The following is a 17,700-nucleotide window of genomic DNA, read 5'->3' as shown; positions in this document are numbered from 1 at the left end:
TAGTCTATCTTATTTGTGCAAACTTTTCGAGATAAACATACAGATATATATTCAGACACGAAAGTATCTGAATAATTATTCGTTACTACCCACATGTCAATCCGGATTCCGCCCTGGATATAGCTGCACAATAGCACTCCTGAAAGTAACAGGCGATATTCATACGGCCACGGATCATAATTTACTAACCGCCTTGGTGCTGCGTGACTCCTCCAAAGCATTTGGGTCAAAATCACCAAGATGGCGAATTCCAAATTCGGTTTTGGGATAAATTCACCAAGCAGCTATCACTTTGATGACCAGCCTAAATGATCCCTAAACTTATGTTTTAATCATATTTGAGTTGGCAGAGCATAGAACTGATTACTACTTCTGTAATTTAATTTTTAAAGTGAGCTATCGCTAAAAAAGATCATTCCGGGAACGTTTTTGATATGATATTAAAATATTACTTAAGTATTTTTTTTTACCTTGTTCAATAGCGGATGTATGATATTCATAAATAAAAATATAAGAAAAGTAAGGAAAATGCCAATAGAGACGTTTAAAAGCTAATCATAATGTAAATGGAGCTATTATTACTGTTTTTTGGCTAAATTATCTAAATATAAGAAATATCGCTGACTCACGTATAAATAAACATATTATAGATATAAGAAGTTTGTTTTATTTTAATATTATCACAGCCTTTTTAAGAATTTTTAATAAATAAACGTAATATCTGTGATTTTAGTGATGTTCCCGGAAATGATGAGGTGTTAGGAAATGATGCTTGTCTTCCCTAAATGACGATATAGGTATTAGATAGATCCAATTTTACGTTAATAAAATAATAAGCAATGTGTACGTCCTACTTATTTATTAATTGTAGCATTAGAGTTCTTATTTAACAACAACGTAACTTAACAGTCTTTTAATTGCTGTGCACAGCTGATTAGAAATTCCTAATAATCATATTAAACTTTTCATTATGGTTGTAGTAATCAAACCATCTAAACATTAAACTTTTTGTTTTGTAACCAATATTAAATCAACTTCAAATCAACTTCATATTAATTAAACATAATAATATAATATTATATAAAAATAAAAAGCAACGAACATTAGAATTTTTCATAAACATCAATATCAGTCTCAAAGTAATAATACTCTATATTATTTTCTTTTTTTAACAATGGCGTTGTAATAAAACTTATTATTTGTTCAAATGCAATATAGGATACATCACTGGGATCTTATTTAAATTGGTTTGAATTATTACGCACCGAATTCAAGAATGTGACTAGGATTTCTCCATCATCTTTATCGACATCCCAGATAGCACAAATACGTCTCATGGACGTTTTTAAAACGTCCCGCTTGGACATTCAAGACATCCTCAAAACGTCCATTTTACGGACGTGGACATCTTATGTACGTCTTTGTAACGTCCATTGTTAATAATCAGGATGTCTTTAGAACGTCCATAATAGGACATTACAGGTCTTCAAATGGACATTTACAGGATGCCTTTAGGACATCCATTTGAGAACATTTCATGGACATAATGAAAAGCTCAAAAAAATATTCACAGAATAGAACATTCTGTTCTGTCATTTGTTTCTGTCATGCGTTTCTGTAGGCTAAAAATTATTAATTTATCAGGTCAGATTGCCTAGAGAAAATTAAGAAAATATTGAACATTTCAAAATCTTTTATTTGAAACATATGTATTGAAAATTATAACATGAAATAAATGATATATTAGATTAAAACTTTTTATTAGATTTCACATCCCTCCTCTCCTTCGCTCTTTTCAGCCATGACTGAATTGACAGCTCCGTTTCTTGTCTTGATTTGGCCATGTTTGCCATCTCAGCTGAACCTGAAAATAATTAAAATTGCTTTTACAAAAAGGATTTGAAGCTTTATATCTTCTATTAATTCTTTGCGAGGGCTTTCGACAGCTTCTTGGCTCCCTCCTACTAGGAGGAGAGCCAAGAAGATGACAGTACGACTAGCTGTCGAAAGCGCTCGCAAAGAATTAATAGAAGATATAAAGCTTCAAATCCTTTTTGTAAATTTCAATATTAAAATACTAAAAGAAAAGGAAAATAAGTTGCATCAGTCAAAAAAAATTATATATATATATATATATATATACATCACGCTATCATTATGACGTCCTTTCATAAAACGACCTTACTGCGTCCTTCAGAATCCCTTCATTTAGGCTAATTTTAGCAGCGTATACTCATTCTTCATATAAAATGCATTCTGTGGTTATGTTCAGAATTCTTCTATCTTTAATAATAAAAAAGTAGATATACATGCATTTACCGCGTCCCCTTCAAAGCAAGCATTTATGACGTCCGTTGAATACTTGTTTGCACATAGAGTATAATCCTGCGTCCAATATATATATATTTTTTCATAATTAGAATGATGCTGCGTCCGGCGGAGTTGCCAGATTCAATTCATTTTACTTTATTACCGAATAAATATTCAGTTACTTATAATATATAAATGAAACAGAAAATAAATATCTCTTCTTGATCAACGGAGGTCGACACAGATGAGTAAAAAAGTAGCGAGTTATCGAAACGTTTCATTACGTCAAAATGTCGTCGAAAAATAAAATCCCCTTCAATGTAAGTATCGCGTACTGAGATTTCGAATTCCATGTCGTTTTATTTCTGAAATTCAGAGTTCATCAGCTGACATTTATTTTTTTGCAGATTTAAATCTTCTTCCCATAGTAAACAGTGTTTAGAATCTAATTCATTTACCGAAACATCAATAATGAAGGTGTGTACTTTTCACAAACATCTTTTTTGCAGCGGATAATTTTTCTCCAGCGGATAATTGTTCTCCATCTATAGAAGGCGTATTTCATCTCTCGTTATCATGGCATCTCAAGTATTTATCGATTTTTGTTATATTTTCTCATATTGTTACCATTGTTTTTAGCATATACTTGACTTGGATCATCTATTAGTCACAAGAGATACCTTCTCAATTGTTCCATGAATTTTTTGGCAAAATGGAGATATTTTATTCAAGTTTACACAATTAACTGAAATTTAAAATAAATATTTCGTTAAAGTACAATATTATTCGTAATTTCTACTTGATCACCGATTAGACATCGTTGAATCGTCAAGATGAATAAACCTCCGAAGAAGCCAGCCACTCGCACTGGCGAAACGTTAGGATGCAGTTCCAAACTATGACGGTCTTGAAACTCGAAAGAAGATAGTAACACTGAAAACCTTGGCCGCGAAAACCTTAATCAATTAATTATACATATAACGTGTTCAACGTTTCCTTCTTTTACAAAGAAGTGAGTCTGTTACCCACATTGACGAGATATCAAAACAATCGTATTCAGTTGAAGGATCTTCCTAGACATTGGCACATATTTTTTTAACTGTCTCTTCGCTGGAATAGCGAAAAAGTATTCTCCAGAGATTACAGATGATAGTTTTATTCCAGCGCTTTTTTGAAGGTTCAGGTTCCAGAGATTTGAGACCTGTAATCTCTATGGAGAGTCAGCGACGTAGTTTCCTCTTGATTCGACATTTCCTTTAATCCAATTCAGATTGAAAGTGTTATTCCGAGAGACTCTGCTAGAAATTAGTAGCCTTTCAATACTAGTATCGATGTGAATTGTGATTTCTTCTGAAATAACTAGCAGTGCTTGTCTACTAGCAGTATGGATATGTACGATTTTACCAATTATATTTTTTCTGGTTATTTTTTGAGCTGCTAAGGTTATGTCGTGTGAATTCGTTTCGAAGTATACTGGCAAAATTTCCCTGGGGCTATTCGATATTCAGGTTCAGAGATGGTGGGTAAACTCCACACTCCGAGCCTCCTTCATTAACTTTTGATCTATGGGTGTAGATATCGCCAACATCATGTTTGGATCTGCCCCATTTTTGTGGATGATTATTTTTTGGGGTTCGTTGAAAACGAAAAATAAAAACTATAATGATAATGAAAACAACTGTTCGTTTATTTAGAAAATCTATAAATACTACTGTTTCCAGTACCATCAGAACATTTCATTAGCAAATCATTGAAACTACTTAATATTTTTAATGACTTTATTTAGATACGAATAATACAAAGTGTTGAAGGAAAACAAACTCAAAAAAAATACCTCAAGAAAACAAAACTTCAATTACAAATTCCATAGGAAATATTCTCACTTTTCATTTTTTTTAGTATAAATATTTTGTATAAATACTTTGAGTTTCAACCAGTCTTTATTGTCAAACACTCCTGGGTATTTAGTTCTCATTGCCTCACATTCGGTTTTTTTTGGTGGAATTTTTTTTCTGATATGATCATGGAAATATTCTGAGGCAATTTTTTTTTGATCCTCAGTCCACTTTACCAAAATTCTTTTCTTTTGTCTTTTGGTATCTGAGATCTTGAAATTATCGATTCCCTCTGCTTTATTTTGTAAAAACAGTTCATTTTCCATTATAACTTCCTCATCTGATTTCTCTTCATCAGTGTCCTCATTCTTTGTGATATCGAAAAGATCTTCATCAATATTGATTTCAATTTCATCAAGCGTTTTTCCCTTATATTGTTTTAAATTTCCACTTTCGAGCAGCAAAAGGAGCTTAGAAATTTTTGCAGTTTGATAAACATCATCTGGAAGTCTGTATGAGTTTTTATGAACACCCATGGTGTGTCCCATAAAGGCAGCTAGTTGATCTATTTCCGTTTCCTTCATTGAAAACAGCTGTGATAGTGTTGCCAAATGCTTCCGCAACTTAGTACAAGTTATAGATGATGGGTTCTTTGCTCCACATACCCGTGCATGATATTGCAACACTTTGTACCCACTAATAGGTGTGTCGACTCCGGGTTTTCCAAACAGATATGGATTTTTGTCATCAACTGAATGTTTTCTCAGTGACAACAAAATTTTAATATGTTCCTGAACATCTGTGCTGATCAGAACGGCAACACCTCTTCCTCGCTTGCCTCTAATAACAACTCTTTTGAATGTTTTCAGAAGAATTTTTTCTGTCGGAGATATTATGGGGTCAAATTCTTCATAATTATCGCTACTTTTGGAGTCGGAAATCAAATAAGTTTGAACTGAAAGCCTCTGCAGTTCTCCAGGTCTCTTTCTATTGAGAAGAATGATTCTACAGTAGATTGTTTCCAGTAATAACCCGAAAGCTTCTTTGTCATTTGGATCGGTTTTCAATATGTTAATGGCTGTATTGGCTTTTTCAATCAGATATTTTTTTAATACTATCAAATCTTCAGCCAGTGGAACTATTGTAACCTTATTCCACTTTTTCATATTTAGATCGCTTCCTGCCTGGCTGGATATTTCAAATTTCCAACTCGCGTTGAAAAGATGTATCATATTTTTCAAGTTCACTTCAGTTTCTGCCTTTTGCACTGAAGATTCTTCATTCTTCAAGTTAAATCTGATTGCTATATCACAGCATTGTTTCAACGATGTACCAATATTTCGAGCATAAGTAGGAGCACCGTAGGAATCTTTGATGTTGTCATACTTTGCTACTGTTTTTGTTGATTCACAAATGAGGTCAAAGTATTTTGGTTGGAGAGCTTCAAGAAGACTAGTTATCATTGGTTCTTTTTCCTTCAATACAAGAAGTAGTCTAGATATCTCCCTCATCTTCCTGGAAGTAACATTAATAAAATGCTTTTCTCTATGAATTTTTAAATACTGTGCACCAAACGCGCATATCAGGGGATCACTTTTTGCTACTAAACTGATCTTATCTGCTAACATTCGGGGAAAAACCAAGTTTTTCAACTGTAAATTGATATTTTTGTTGGTGTTGTAAACCATAATATTCTGACCGTCTGCTTGTGCTCTTCCCTTAGAGCCATCTATACACTTTTTTCTATGTCTGTACAACAATTTTGATGAAAAAAACCCGAGACAATTAGAACAAGGTAAACTATTATTATCTTTGGACAAGGATGTTCTAACTGGTTTGAAACATCCACTCATATTACGTACATAATTACCTTTTCGTCTCAATTTACTGATGAGATCTTTTCTTTCACGAGTATTCGGAGGAATCGACATAATTCTTGTAACTTCAATTTCGTGTGAATGACATCTCTGAATGTGTCGAGCAAAATTGAGCACCTCGTCTTCACAGTAGAAACAATGATCCCGTTTCCTGTTCTTTGTTCTTGATGTAGCAGGTTTTTCACTTTCAGTGGATGTCTCATCATTATACAGACTAGTATGGATATTTCTTTTAGTAGAAATCATATTCATATCTTGACTTCCCAAACTCACATGTTTGGTAATAGACGGCCGAGTAACTACTAGATTTTCAGAAATTATGTCACAGACAGAGGAACATGTTTTTGCTTTTTCATCTCGTGAATCTAAGTTTTTGGAACCAGATATTCCTTCATCACGTGAATTATTTTTCAGATGTTCAGACAAATTTGCTAATTTTTTGTTCCGTTCCTTCGAACTGAATGAACAATTGTATGAGCTATTCTTCGATGATACGGATGAGAGTGAAGCATTTTGCATCCCTGAAGTTGATGAACTATTCAGTGAGTTATTTTTTGAAGAACTTGATGATTCCGATAACAGCGATCGAAAACGTTTTTTTCTTGTTAGCTGAAAATAAATTAATTATCAAATTATTCTTTTTTGAGACATGTATGAGGAACACGTCAGCTTAAAAATGTTGTCCTCAGTTCGAGTGTCCTCAAATCATAATAAAACGATATCGATTAAACAATATTAGTAATGAATATTTTAACATTATTTCTAATTGAATCAAAAAGAACTTATTTATTTTGGAGCATTTAAATTTGTGTTTACCTCTTGATACGGTGAATACGTTGGATCCGCATCAGAGTCGTCAAAAGGAGAATAATTCTGAAAAAAAAATTGTGTTTTTGTTCATCAACACGTAATAGGGAAATTACCTCTTTGTCATTCAGAAGCGCTTCGCAATATTTTGATAGCCCGGGCTCCGGAATCTGAAATAATCAACTCACTGAAATAATTCAATACTATTATTATCCTGAAACTCATATTACCACATCACATTCATGCGTCAATTCAATAATTTCCGTGTCTTTTTTATATGTTATGGAAGCTGGTGAATCAACCTGAAACAATGTTTCTCGTTATTTTTTACTGTAGATTTTGATGACCTTAGCCTTAGCAAAATCTGAACAGATGTGGAAGTAATGGAATGTATACGAGGGTAGATGAGCAGATATCTGAATCTAACAAAAATTGGTTTGTTGGTTCGAACTACTATTGCCTTAATTGCTCAAGTTTGTTAAAACCGACAACAAATGAAAATCTAACCAAAAATCGATGTTAGCGATTCTGATGCGGAAATTTTAGTTGGTCAAAGAAAAATTGGTGTGGATTGAATGAATTGAAAAAAAATCAGCTACGAAAATTAACAATCAGAAACTGAAATATCAGAACTCAATAAAACTAGAAAAAGCTTGTTTATTTGTCTTACTATTGAGTTTCACGGTTTCCACACTGGGTTGGCTGAAATTGTTGTTTTACAGGATGAAGGCCCCTTCTTTGAACCAACAACCCTATTTATGGATAACCTCAGTTATCGATCACCTGATATTATGCTGGTTTGTCCAGGCATGCTCTGCTGAACCCGATTTGGCGGTTTATCTCCGTTGTATCCAAGAGGAGGAGCATTGGTTATAGGGAAAATTCAAGGAAGTGGCTTTCTTCAAGCTTAATAACAATGTAGATAGACACTTGTCTATCCGGCTTCCACCAATGGGAAGAATCTCGGCATCCCCCACTCTCTGTCTCCTCTGGGAGAAAATTGGGCTACATAGAATCAGCAATCTCGGAAATTTGTCATTCATTACCTGTGAAAACGATTGCGGATGCAAGCAATTGAAATGTCGTTAGTACACTAAATCTTTCAACTTTCTAGTTTTATTAATTTCTGATATTTCAAAATTTGTTTGTTAAATTTCATTAAATGAATAGAACTGGCCCATACTAATTGATACAGTTCATTGTATGATCTTCACTGTGAAAGGTTTCACAAAAACCGTATAAACTATGCTTGAGAAAGCTATTGTATAGCGAAATACGTGTCGCGGTTTTTGTAAAACCCTTCATAGTAAATATCATTTAATAAACTGTATTAATTAGTTGTTTTTTTTTTAAATTTCATTACTGAAATTATTTCAATTTATTTTATCGACTCAAATTTTCTTTGAATGACTCACACTTGAGTAATTCAAACCACATAAATAAATTGTTGGATAGATTTTTTCATTTATTGCAGGATTCTAGAGTTAAGGAATTGAGTCAATGAAAGTCCCAACCAAACAACTCAACAGGAATCTTTGTCAACCACATTGGAACTAACAAACAAGTTAACGAGAAATGTTTCTTTCGAATAAGACAACTCCAGATTGATCAACAACTTATCATATTTGTGAAATGTGCTTATCGAATACTTTCCTTGTTATGTTTTGGAAAAGCAAATCAGTTACAGAGTTCAAAACTACTATACTACGAAAAGTATACCGCATTGCTGACTAATTTGCATTTTCTTTATTCAGAAGGAATAGTTTACATAGGAGCATCATTCATTTCATAACTTCATAATCTCTAGATTGAGGCAGATTATCAATGAAACAATTCACAGGGAAATGAAATTTGGACTTACCTCAAAATCTGAAAATTCCAGATTGGGTGGTGGACTTGATGTATCAGATTTAGACTGAAACCCAAATTGGATAATTCTACAATATGATAGAAGACGAATACTGATTACCTGATATTCTTCATTTTCATTTATGTTTGACTGAACTTGGAAATTTTCTCTGATTGGATAATAGGAGGGTAAGGGAATCTGAAAAGGTCAATAATTTATGGACGTGTTCAATTCTTTTTCTCACTTCTCTCACAAATATCTCACTCTAGAGAAAATTATTATACTACTCTGCAAGTAGAATTTCAAAATGAACTGAAATGTGTAAATTTGAATTTAAAGAAAATTGACACCTCATGTGTTTATCTTTTTATCAGAGATTGTCCCTATGGGCAGTAAACTTGAATTATGTGACAAGCACTGAATAGCAAAATTCTCAATTAATAAATATTTGTTACTGTAAATCTATGAAAGTTGAGAATGGAAGAATAGGGTTTTCAAACTATAAAATAATTATGAATTTTCCTTCACTTCTTAATGAAATTTTGGGTCTCATTTCATTGACTGACACAAAATCAAGTTTCTACCAATATCTAGTGGCTTGTAGAAGCACCCCCATACCCCCATTTTATGCGCTGATAATATAGACACATTTCTCTTTATTTCTGAATTCTTTGTATAGATATTTCAGCAAAATAATATGGAAACCTCTGGTTCACAAAGTTCATTGAATATAAATTAAATGATATATTTTGACGTTCTAAAACCTCAATATATCCTAATGAGAACATTGACACTAATGTCTAAATAATTAACGATTTTCTTCCCCTTCTCGGATAAACTCCTAGCATTATAATGATAATGAATGGAACAAGTAAAAAATTATACTAGAATCCAATATTTAATTAGCATCAAGTAGTAGTTATCACACCACTGTCCTTATAAATTTAGAAACTTGAATTTGTATTCGAAAAATAATGTATGGTAGAGTGGCACCCAGAGTTTTAATGAAAAAAGAAAGCAATAACTCATAATTTCTGGACAAAAATCAATATCCATCATTAATTTTCAACTACTCAGATTGAAGAGACTAGGTGTGATGCTCTGTATAGTCGGATATTATAATTTACCTTTTCTTCATCATATTTGGCTGAAGAAATAATGACATTGCTTATAATATTTATGTTTTTCACTGGAGTCAGTGCCACATTACACATTTTATTGATGAATATGTTTTGATGTTGAACCTACAAATAAGATTCAGTTTATGTAAGATGAATTAGAGCAGTTATATTTACCTGAGTCGGAACCAATGACATAATCCTGTCTGTTCTCTTGGAATACATTTCTGGAATAACAGATTGAAATAGAAATAGTAGAATTATCGCGATGAATAGAAATGCAAATTTTATACTTCCTTCCCCCTTTAACTTCTCGACAGGATAAACAATCAAGATCAAAGAGAGTTCATTTCAATATCAGGAAAGCATAGACTATACTAAAAAATAGTGAGATTTTCACTAACCGCTTACAAAACAGCGACACGTGTTTCATTATGCACCATGTATAGTGGAACACGTGTCATTGTTCTGTAAACGGTTCGTGAAAATCTCACAGAAAAGTATTTCTTAATATAGTTATGACGGATTTTCAACAGGTATCGGCCAATTCCATCGTTTATTTAAAGGAAAGACTTTCAAATGAAACCTTGTTTATTTTCATAACTCAACTAAAATTATAAATATAATAAAGAAATATGTTCATTGGGAACTTCGATGCATTTGAAAGATGATTTCAAAGTTTCACATAATGGAAAATTGTTTCATTAGGATCAAGGCAAACTCTAATTTGAAAGTGTGGAATCAGAAAAATCTATGAATTTTATATATTTCTCTATCGGAACTTCAGTAGACGAATCTACAAGAATTTTGAGCCACTTACCTACATAAACTTCCTAACACTACGACTTCACAATGAACACTGATAATTGCATTCACGAAGTTTCATGTTGCCAAATTTAGGGACGCACTAAAGTGCTCTAAGTGGAAGAAATATACTTTATATACGAAAAGTTTCATCACAGAAAGCGCCCCCAATAATATTATTGTTGAACTAATTGAATATTTTAACTTCAACCGGCCGTATGATGTTGCGTCCTTCAATTGAATTTTCTAACGCGCACAATAACTTTGTATGACTTTTGAACTGTTATCTTTTCATATACGTCGATAGCTCTTGGAGTCAAAATTTTTTTTCTTAGTTTGACAAGAACCAGTCACAGAAGTGCTCGGATTTATTATGGGAAAACATTACCGCGTCCGTTATACGGACGCACCAATGTACCGGACGCCGCAATGTATGGCAGAACATCCATGTAGGGATGCCATAAAGTACGCTGGATATATATATATATATATATATATATATATATATATATATATATATATATTTGTGATGTGATTCTAATGTAGGCGGTGTCTATATAATATATGAGTATACGCACTTATGATAAGTTGAGTGCTTCTTCATTAGTTAACAGTGAAGTCAATACACGTTCCACCATATTGTAGTTGTTTGTACCCCCTAGTTTTGCTAATTCATTCACCTGAAGAGTTTTTTTAACTTATTAATATTTAACTGATTATTGAAAGCAATTTGAGATAAAAATGCAGAAATGAGAATAATGTATTACCTATCTACCAAGGTCTGGCATATTTTGAACTGCCTCTCTAATTTTTTTAGTTCACTTTATAAAAAATTCCAAATTGTGATCTTATATAATTTTTCCGCAGAATTTTGAATATACAAATGGAGAACAGTTGAAATATTTAAATGTAAGGTAGTATTCATAATACTTATATTTGAAAACCATGTAGACATATGTATTACAAACAAGAATTAATACAAATAAAAATATTTGTTGAAATAAATTTACTTACAGCTCCATTGAAATTTGAATCAACATTCAAAATCTCATCAAATTTAAGGACGTCTTCTTCAGAATTTAATGGAAAACACAAATTATATTTGAGGAATAATGATTCATCACAGTGTGTTCCATTCTTATTCATGTCTCCTAGTTCTCTTGTTTGTCGAACTTCTAATAGAAGATCAGTTGCCAAACTCCTTAGAAGATGGTTTTGTTCAATGACAGTTTTCAATTTGTTTGCTGGAAACAATGAGATTAAAATAAAGATTAAAATGCATGTTGTGGTAAACATTATGAAATTCTCTTAAATTTTGCAATATTTTGAGCTATTTAAGCAGTCAATAAATAACTGGCTAATCTCGGACAATACATTTTGGTCATTTATAGGATACTAACCGTTCTCTTGGCATCCCTTGCAGCAATAATCTTGTATATCCTTGTGAGTACTGTTTGACTTCTTTGGATGGAAGGAACAAACCTCAGTAATTATTGATGAGTCCAACACATTATCTTTAATTTCAACTGATGTACTTGCTTGCTGATCTTCTACAAATAAAAATTAAGGTATATTCAAATATATGTCAGAAAATTGTTTTTCATGGTCCATAATCAAAACTCAGCTCACCATTTATATTTCTAGTGTTTGACTCTGCAACTCTTTCATTATCTGCAATAAACAATATATTATTGAACATTATGTGTTTATAGTTCTAAAATAACATACCAATTCTTCTTTTTGGAGGAGATGGCAAGACACTTTCTTCTATCGACTCTTCACTGGAAGAAAGATCTTTTTGTATTCTCCTTCTTTTAGTCTCAGACTCAAATTCTGATGCTAAGTCGCTTGTAACCTCAGCGGTTCTTGCTTTTTGTCTGGCTTTCATATAGTCATCTGAAATGGCAATTGTAGTGGTAGAGTGTTTCATGATGATGTGTTGCATCATTTCAAAACTTTAAAGTTCCTTTAATTGAATTTGATTCAATGAAGTACATAAGTTCCGATTTTTTTAAAATTTTACACATTTTCACTATCAACTATAAAATCAAGAAGTCAATACTAAAATGTAATTTTTTTATATGTACCTCAGTGAAAATAAAATGTATACTCAGCAAAAAGTTTAAAAATGTTCTATACTTACCAAATGTGGCATTTCGAAAAAACCTTTATTTTGTGTGTTGGCCAGCATGTGTTTAAGGGCTCACTTTTTCGAATAGCTGTTACCAATTTTGGGTGAGCCATTGATGGCCAGTGACAGATATTATTGCCTTGTATCCAATTCGTTGGGACAGCTTCAACGGAACTGTCTTCAAATTGAACCACAGTCCAAGTTTTATCAGCCATTGCTGACATATCTTAATAACTAAGCACTATAAACAATAATTTCAAGAAAACAATAATAATAGCAATAGAAAAGGACATGTGAAATTAAAAGTTCACTTTAATGCATACTCTGAAATAATAATGATTCTTACTGTAATACCTATATATATATATATATATATATATATATATATATATATATATATATATATACCTACTACTTATATATGATGACTTTGCTATATAGTTTTATTGTACATTATAATTCATAAAAAATTACAGTTTTATTATTGCTGACATAAAAAAGTTCAACTTATAATATGGAGCAAGGGAAAAATTATAATGTCATTTTGACTTTCAAGTTTGATACACTTTCGATCAGTATCACTTACATTAAACATTTTGAGTGGACCAATATCTGAATAAGTCAAGAAAATTCCTAATTCTGATGAGTTACAAGGTTGCTCATACAAATTTCTGAGCAATAAAAATTGATTTCCAATTAATTTATATTCATTTTGATACATTGCAATATTTTTTATATCAATAGGAATCACACGTTAGGTTAGGTTAGGAATCACACGTTAAAAGGTAAGACCTCGTTAGTCCTTAGCTCGCACAAGTTTCTCAACTTCTGAGAGTTGTCGTTCGTATGGGGGCGGCAGCTGATTAACGGAAAAACAGATTTTAAAACAGATTTAAAACAGAATAATATCTCCATTTTTAAGAGAACAACAGTTGTCTGGCAAAGCATTATGGAGAACAAAACTTTCAAAATTGACTTTTCTAAATTGATTTTGAACATTCATATTTAATGTCGGCCCATCTGAATGATTAACTGAGAAAATAGGATAATTGTTTGCAACATTTTCACTTTCCCTTGTTAATGTTCGCTTCTCGCTTTTTCTCTTTATTATTTGCGAGAGAGGTTTATCACTTTTTCTAAGGGATTTCAAGATTGATTGCAAGAAGTTTTCAAATGGAAATGCACTAAAATCATCAACAATTCCATGTTTTCTTACATCATTTACAAGATGCAATAAATTATGTATGTTATGTGACATATTTTGTCTACCATATAAAATTTCAAATGTTTCTACAAAATATACAAGTAGTGATTCAGCATAATCAATGGAATTAATACAATTTGGATTTGATAAAATTGTCATGGCAACATGCAATGTGATAAAATTCAAATACTTGTCTCTGTTGAGTACGTTTTTTAATACTACTGGCCCCGTGTAAAATAGAAATTGCCGAAATTCTGTTGCCTTCCATCTTTTTACCTCTCCTAAACCTCTTGGTTTTCTATTGAACTCTAGAGGCATATATTTAGAAATGTTTGTCAATGACTCAGATATATTAGCAACATCACTAGAAGAAATTTTGGTAGATGGCTTTCCGCAGCAAAACAAGGACAAGATTAGTTTTTTAACAACCCCAAGACAGATAAGGTGCATATAATCCAATGGAAAACCATCAACCATACTGAAATTTGGGATATTTTCAATTATTGAAGTGCCAGTATGATGCTCTATTTATACCTGTACGAAACCCTTCATCAGTTCTCAACTGGAGGTTTTTTATTTCGGGAAAATATACTCTACCATCAACAAAATCACCCTCAACATGACATTTTGTACATGAAAAATATCCAGTATGTCCTTTAGTATATTTAATAAATGATTTGGATGGCGCATCACAAATGAAGGACTTACTTTTAACCGTACAAAACTGACCATTTATATATATATATATATATATATATATATATATATATATATACATATATATATATATATATATATATATATATATATATATATATATATAAAAAATAAATAGATAAGTACTCTTTGATCATTCCCATATTGATTTCAATTTAAGAGCCACCGGTATACAGCTGTTTCAGCCTATTGGGCATCGTCAGTACCGGGCAGGCGGTCCTCGATTGAAGACAAAATGAGAAAAAACCAAGAAAGTACTTGATAAAAATAGCTGCGTAAACGCAAGCGAAACATAAGTGGAACCACCTATTGCGTGTCAAAGTCAAAGTCGGAAGAGGTGTTGTAAGTTGTTGTGACATAGTATGAGGAACAAACGGGACTGGTGGAGCAACCCACTCGTATTTGCCGATATCAGCCTCATAAAGAATTCGACTAAAAGCATGTTCAACTTCGACTCGAGTCCTTCTACTGTAACCTCTCAGTTTATGTGCTATGTATTTTCCATATACTGCTAATTCATCTTCTGTTACGACTGCTTGAGGTGCGGCCATTTTTGTCAAAATTTGAAAAGCTTCCTCCAATCTTGGATCTTCATTGTTACTTTTTGCTTTCCTCTTTTTCGGTTTTGGAGGCATTTCATTCACATCCTGTTCATCTTGGGGTTGCAAGTCAATTTGAGGTGTTTTGCTTCCTAAATCAGAATTTTGGGGAGAAGTATCCTGCGGTCCGCGATCTGCTTCCTCAGGATTCTGTACCTCATCAATAATAGCCTGAAAAAGTTAAAAATTGTGAAAAGTTATTCATTTCAATGTTGAATCTAAAACTATATGACTTTTGCAGATGCCGTCATCTCCTGAAGAATGGTTGTTAGTTGCAGAACAATATGAAGAGTTGTGGAACTTTCCAAATTGCTTGGGAGCCATGGATGGAAAGCATATAGCGCTTCAAGCGCCAATAAACAGCGGCAGCGAATACTATAACTATAAATCACATTTTAGCATTGTGTTGTTCGCATTAGTTGATGCAAATTACAATTTTATATTTGCTGATACAGGCTGTCAGGGCCGAATTTCTGATGGAGGTGTGTTTAAACACAGTACACTACATAAAAGATTACAGAGCAATGACTTAAATATTCCTACAGCAAGAAGTCTACCAGGAAGGAATCAGGTGGTGGAATATGTATTTCTCGGAGATGAGGCATTTCCGTTGTGTAAGCATATTATGAAGCCATTCTCCGGAACCCATCAGAAAGGATCGATGGAAAGAATATTCAATTATCGTCTTTGCCGAGCGAGAAGAATTGTAGAAAATGTCTTTGGAATCTCTTCTGCCGTATTTCGAATATTACGAAAGCCTATGCTTTTAGAGCCCGAAAAGGCAGAACTTGTCGTAATGACTATTGCTTTGCTTCACAACTTTTTAAGAAGAAACAAACAGTCTCGGACGTTGTATAATCCCACGGGAACCTTCGATGCTGACATAGATGGCCAATTTGTACCAGGCAATTGGAGAGAAACACTAAATGAAAAAATGTCATCGCTGATCCCTATTAGAACTTTGCCCCGAAAATCACCTAAAGAAGCACAGGACACTCGAAAAGAATTTGCTACATACTTTACTAGCAATGGTCGTATTTGTTGGCAAGACCAGTATGCATAAATTCAAGTTAGGACACAGTAGTGACTCACCCTGTAAAAGAATCATATATAACTAATAAAATACTTACGCATTCTGTCTCTGTATCAATTGTTTCTCTTGGTTCATCTTTATCAAGTAAGTAATGCATTCTTTTGAATGCATACCATTTCGATATATACACATCTTTCTGACCTTCGAAACAATGCATTTATTTTTATAAAGTACCTTCAAAATCAGGATATTTACTAACCTATGCCTGTCCCAAAACTTTTTTTTCCTTTTGCTTTTTCCCTCCGAAATGACCCTAGAAGACTATTCATTTTCTGTTTCGCTTCATGTTCTTCCACTTTTAAGTTATACGCAATATGTTCCCATGCATCTGATTTTTTGTTCCTTGAGAAGTGCTCCGGATGTTTGGCATTCCATAAAATCGGATATTTCTCATATTCATCTATTAATTGGAGCGCCTTTTCATTGTCCCACTCCATATTTTATAAAAGACTATGCGCGAACAAGCTTTCATGACCAAAACACCGTCCACACTGAGCACGAGTTTCCTTTGATGTACCGACAAGCGACGGATAGTATTCGTGCGGGAACGCGCTTACGCACACAACATTTTTGAGTGGTACTGACTTGAGCAAATTTGCGCGCACAGCGTTCGTGTTCGCAAATTTGCTCAAGTCAGTACGCACCTTTAGATCATGTAGGTTACGCTACGCTATATTATTATTCCTCGCAAACATTCGCTATATATGATCTGAAACTGAACTAATAGTTTTAGTTCAGTCGGTTTTAGTCATTGATTAATGGACAGTTCAGTGATCTGAAATGCATTACTTACCTTTTTTTTGTCATTACTTTCAGAAATTGTTGGCATTGAATAAATTAAAATATCAAAAAGCGATGCAACCAAAGGTGAAGAATGTAATAATTAAACTCGACCAGACTTTCGTACAGCTGACAGTAAAATGCAACAAGACGCATTCTGTGGTCGGTGACTTTGATGGCGGGAAGTTTAAAATTGTCATTTCAAACAGTTGCATGCAAATTGAGTTAGAAATGCGTTAATTATTGGCCAACCCTAATTCCTAGTTCCTTGGCAACTGAACCAACACAGTTCAGTAGTTCGTAAAATTGCATTATACAACCTGCCCCAAGTTATATTGACTAAAGTCCAAAACTCCACAATTTGAAATCAGTCTTGCGCGTGCGCACATGTTACGCATGGCTTTGTGTTTCATGTATCAATTTGGAAATTGAAAATCACATATAATATAATTCCTTAAACTCCATTCTCGAGATATCAATATGTTTGAAATTGTTCTTTCGCATATGACCTTGATCCTATGTTGGATAACTTCACACACACACAGAGTTGGCATTACCTTCAAATATTCTACTGTT

General features: G+C 33.0%; 3 protein-coding genes across 4 annotated transcripts; all 3 read right to left on the bottom strand.

Moving 5' to 3' along the window:
• Positions 1–1,742: 1,742 nt before the first annotated feature.
• On the bottom strand, positions 1,743–12,561 carry LOC141483106 (uncharacterized). Of its 2 annotated transcripts, XM_074177420.1 has the most exons (6): positions 12,329–12,561; positions 12,230–12,271; positions 12,001–12,150; positions 11,615–11,844; positions 11,179–11,280; positions 1,775–1,864 (listed from the first exon to the last, which is right to left on the bottom strand). In XM_074177420.1, exons 1-5 carry the CDS (start codon positions 12,546–12,548, stop codon positions 11,179–11,181), a joined length of 744 nt encoding a protein of 247 aa, XP_074033521.1. In that variant the 5' UTR covers positions 12,549–12,561; the 3' UTR covers positions 1,775–1,864. The 2 variants fall into 2 exon arrangements, with proteins under 2 accessions (XP_074033526.1, XP_074033521.1); XM_074177425.1 differs by lacking the exon at positions 11,179–11,280 and having other exon boundaries at positions 1,743–1,864.
• On the bottom strand, positions 3,974–9,060 carry LOC111503368 (uncharacterized). The gene is made up of 6 exons (XM_074177414.1): positions 8,799–9,060; positions 8,691–8,744; positions 7,060–7,131; positions 6,946–6,999; positions 6,839–6,895; positions 3,974–6,631 (listed from the first exon to the last, which is right to left on the bottom strand). The coding sequence occupies exon 6, from the start codon at positions 6,539–6,541 to the stop codon at positions 4,190–4,192; it is 2,352 nt and encodes a 783-aa protein (XP_074033515.1). The 5' UTR covers positions 6,542–6,631; positions 6,839–6,895; positions 6,946–6,999; positions 7,060–7,131; positions 8,691–8,744; positions 8,799–9,060; the 3' UTR covers positions 3,974–4,189.
• Positions 12,562–13,759: 1,198 nt separating the features above from the next.
• On the bottom strand, positions 13,760–16,987 carry LOC141482350 (uncharacterized). Its single transcript, XM_074175451.1, has 4 exons — positions 16,544–16,987; positions 16,382–16,485; positions 14,911–15,422; positions 13,760–13,763 (listed from the first exon to the last, which is right to left on the bottom strand). The coding sequence occupies exons 1-4, from the start codon at positions 16,779–16,781 to the stop codon at positions 13,760–13,762; spliced, it is 858 nt and encodes a 285-aa protein (XP_074031552.1). The 5' UTR covers positions 16,782–16,987.
• Positions 16,988–17,700: the final 713 nt, after the last annotated feature.

Source organism: Leptinotarsa decemlineata, unplaced genomic scaffold (assembly GCF_025532065.1).
Source record: "Leptinotarsa decemlineata unplaced genomic scaffold, Ldec_3_MD MMD2_P_RNA_scaffold_14, whole genome shotgun sequence".
Lineage (NCBI taxonomy): Eukaryota > Metazoa > Arthropoda > Insecta > Coleoptera > Chrysomelidae > Leptinotarsa > Leptinotarsa decemlineata.
Note: the sequence above shows the minus strand (reverse complement) of the source record. Positions and strands in the feature narration are given on the sequence as shown.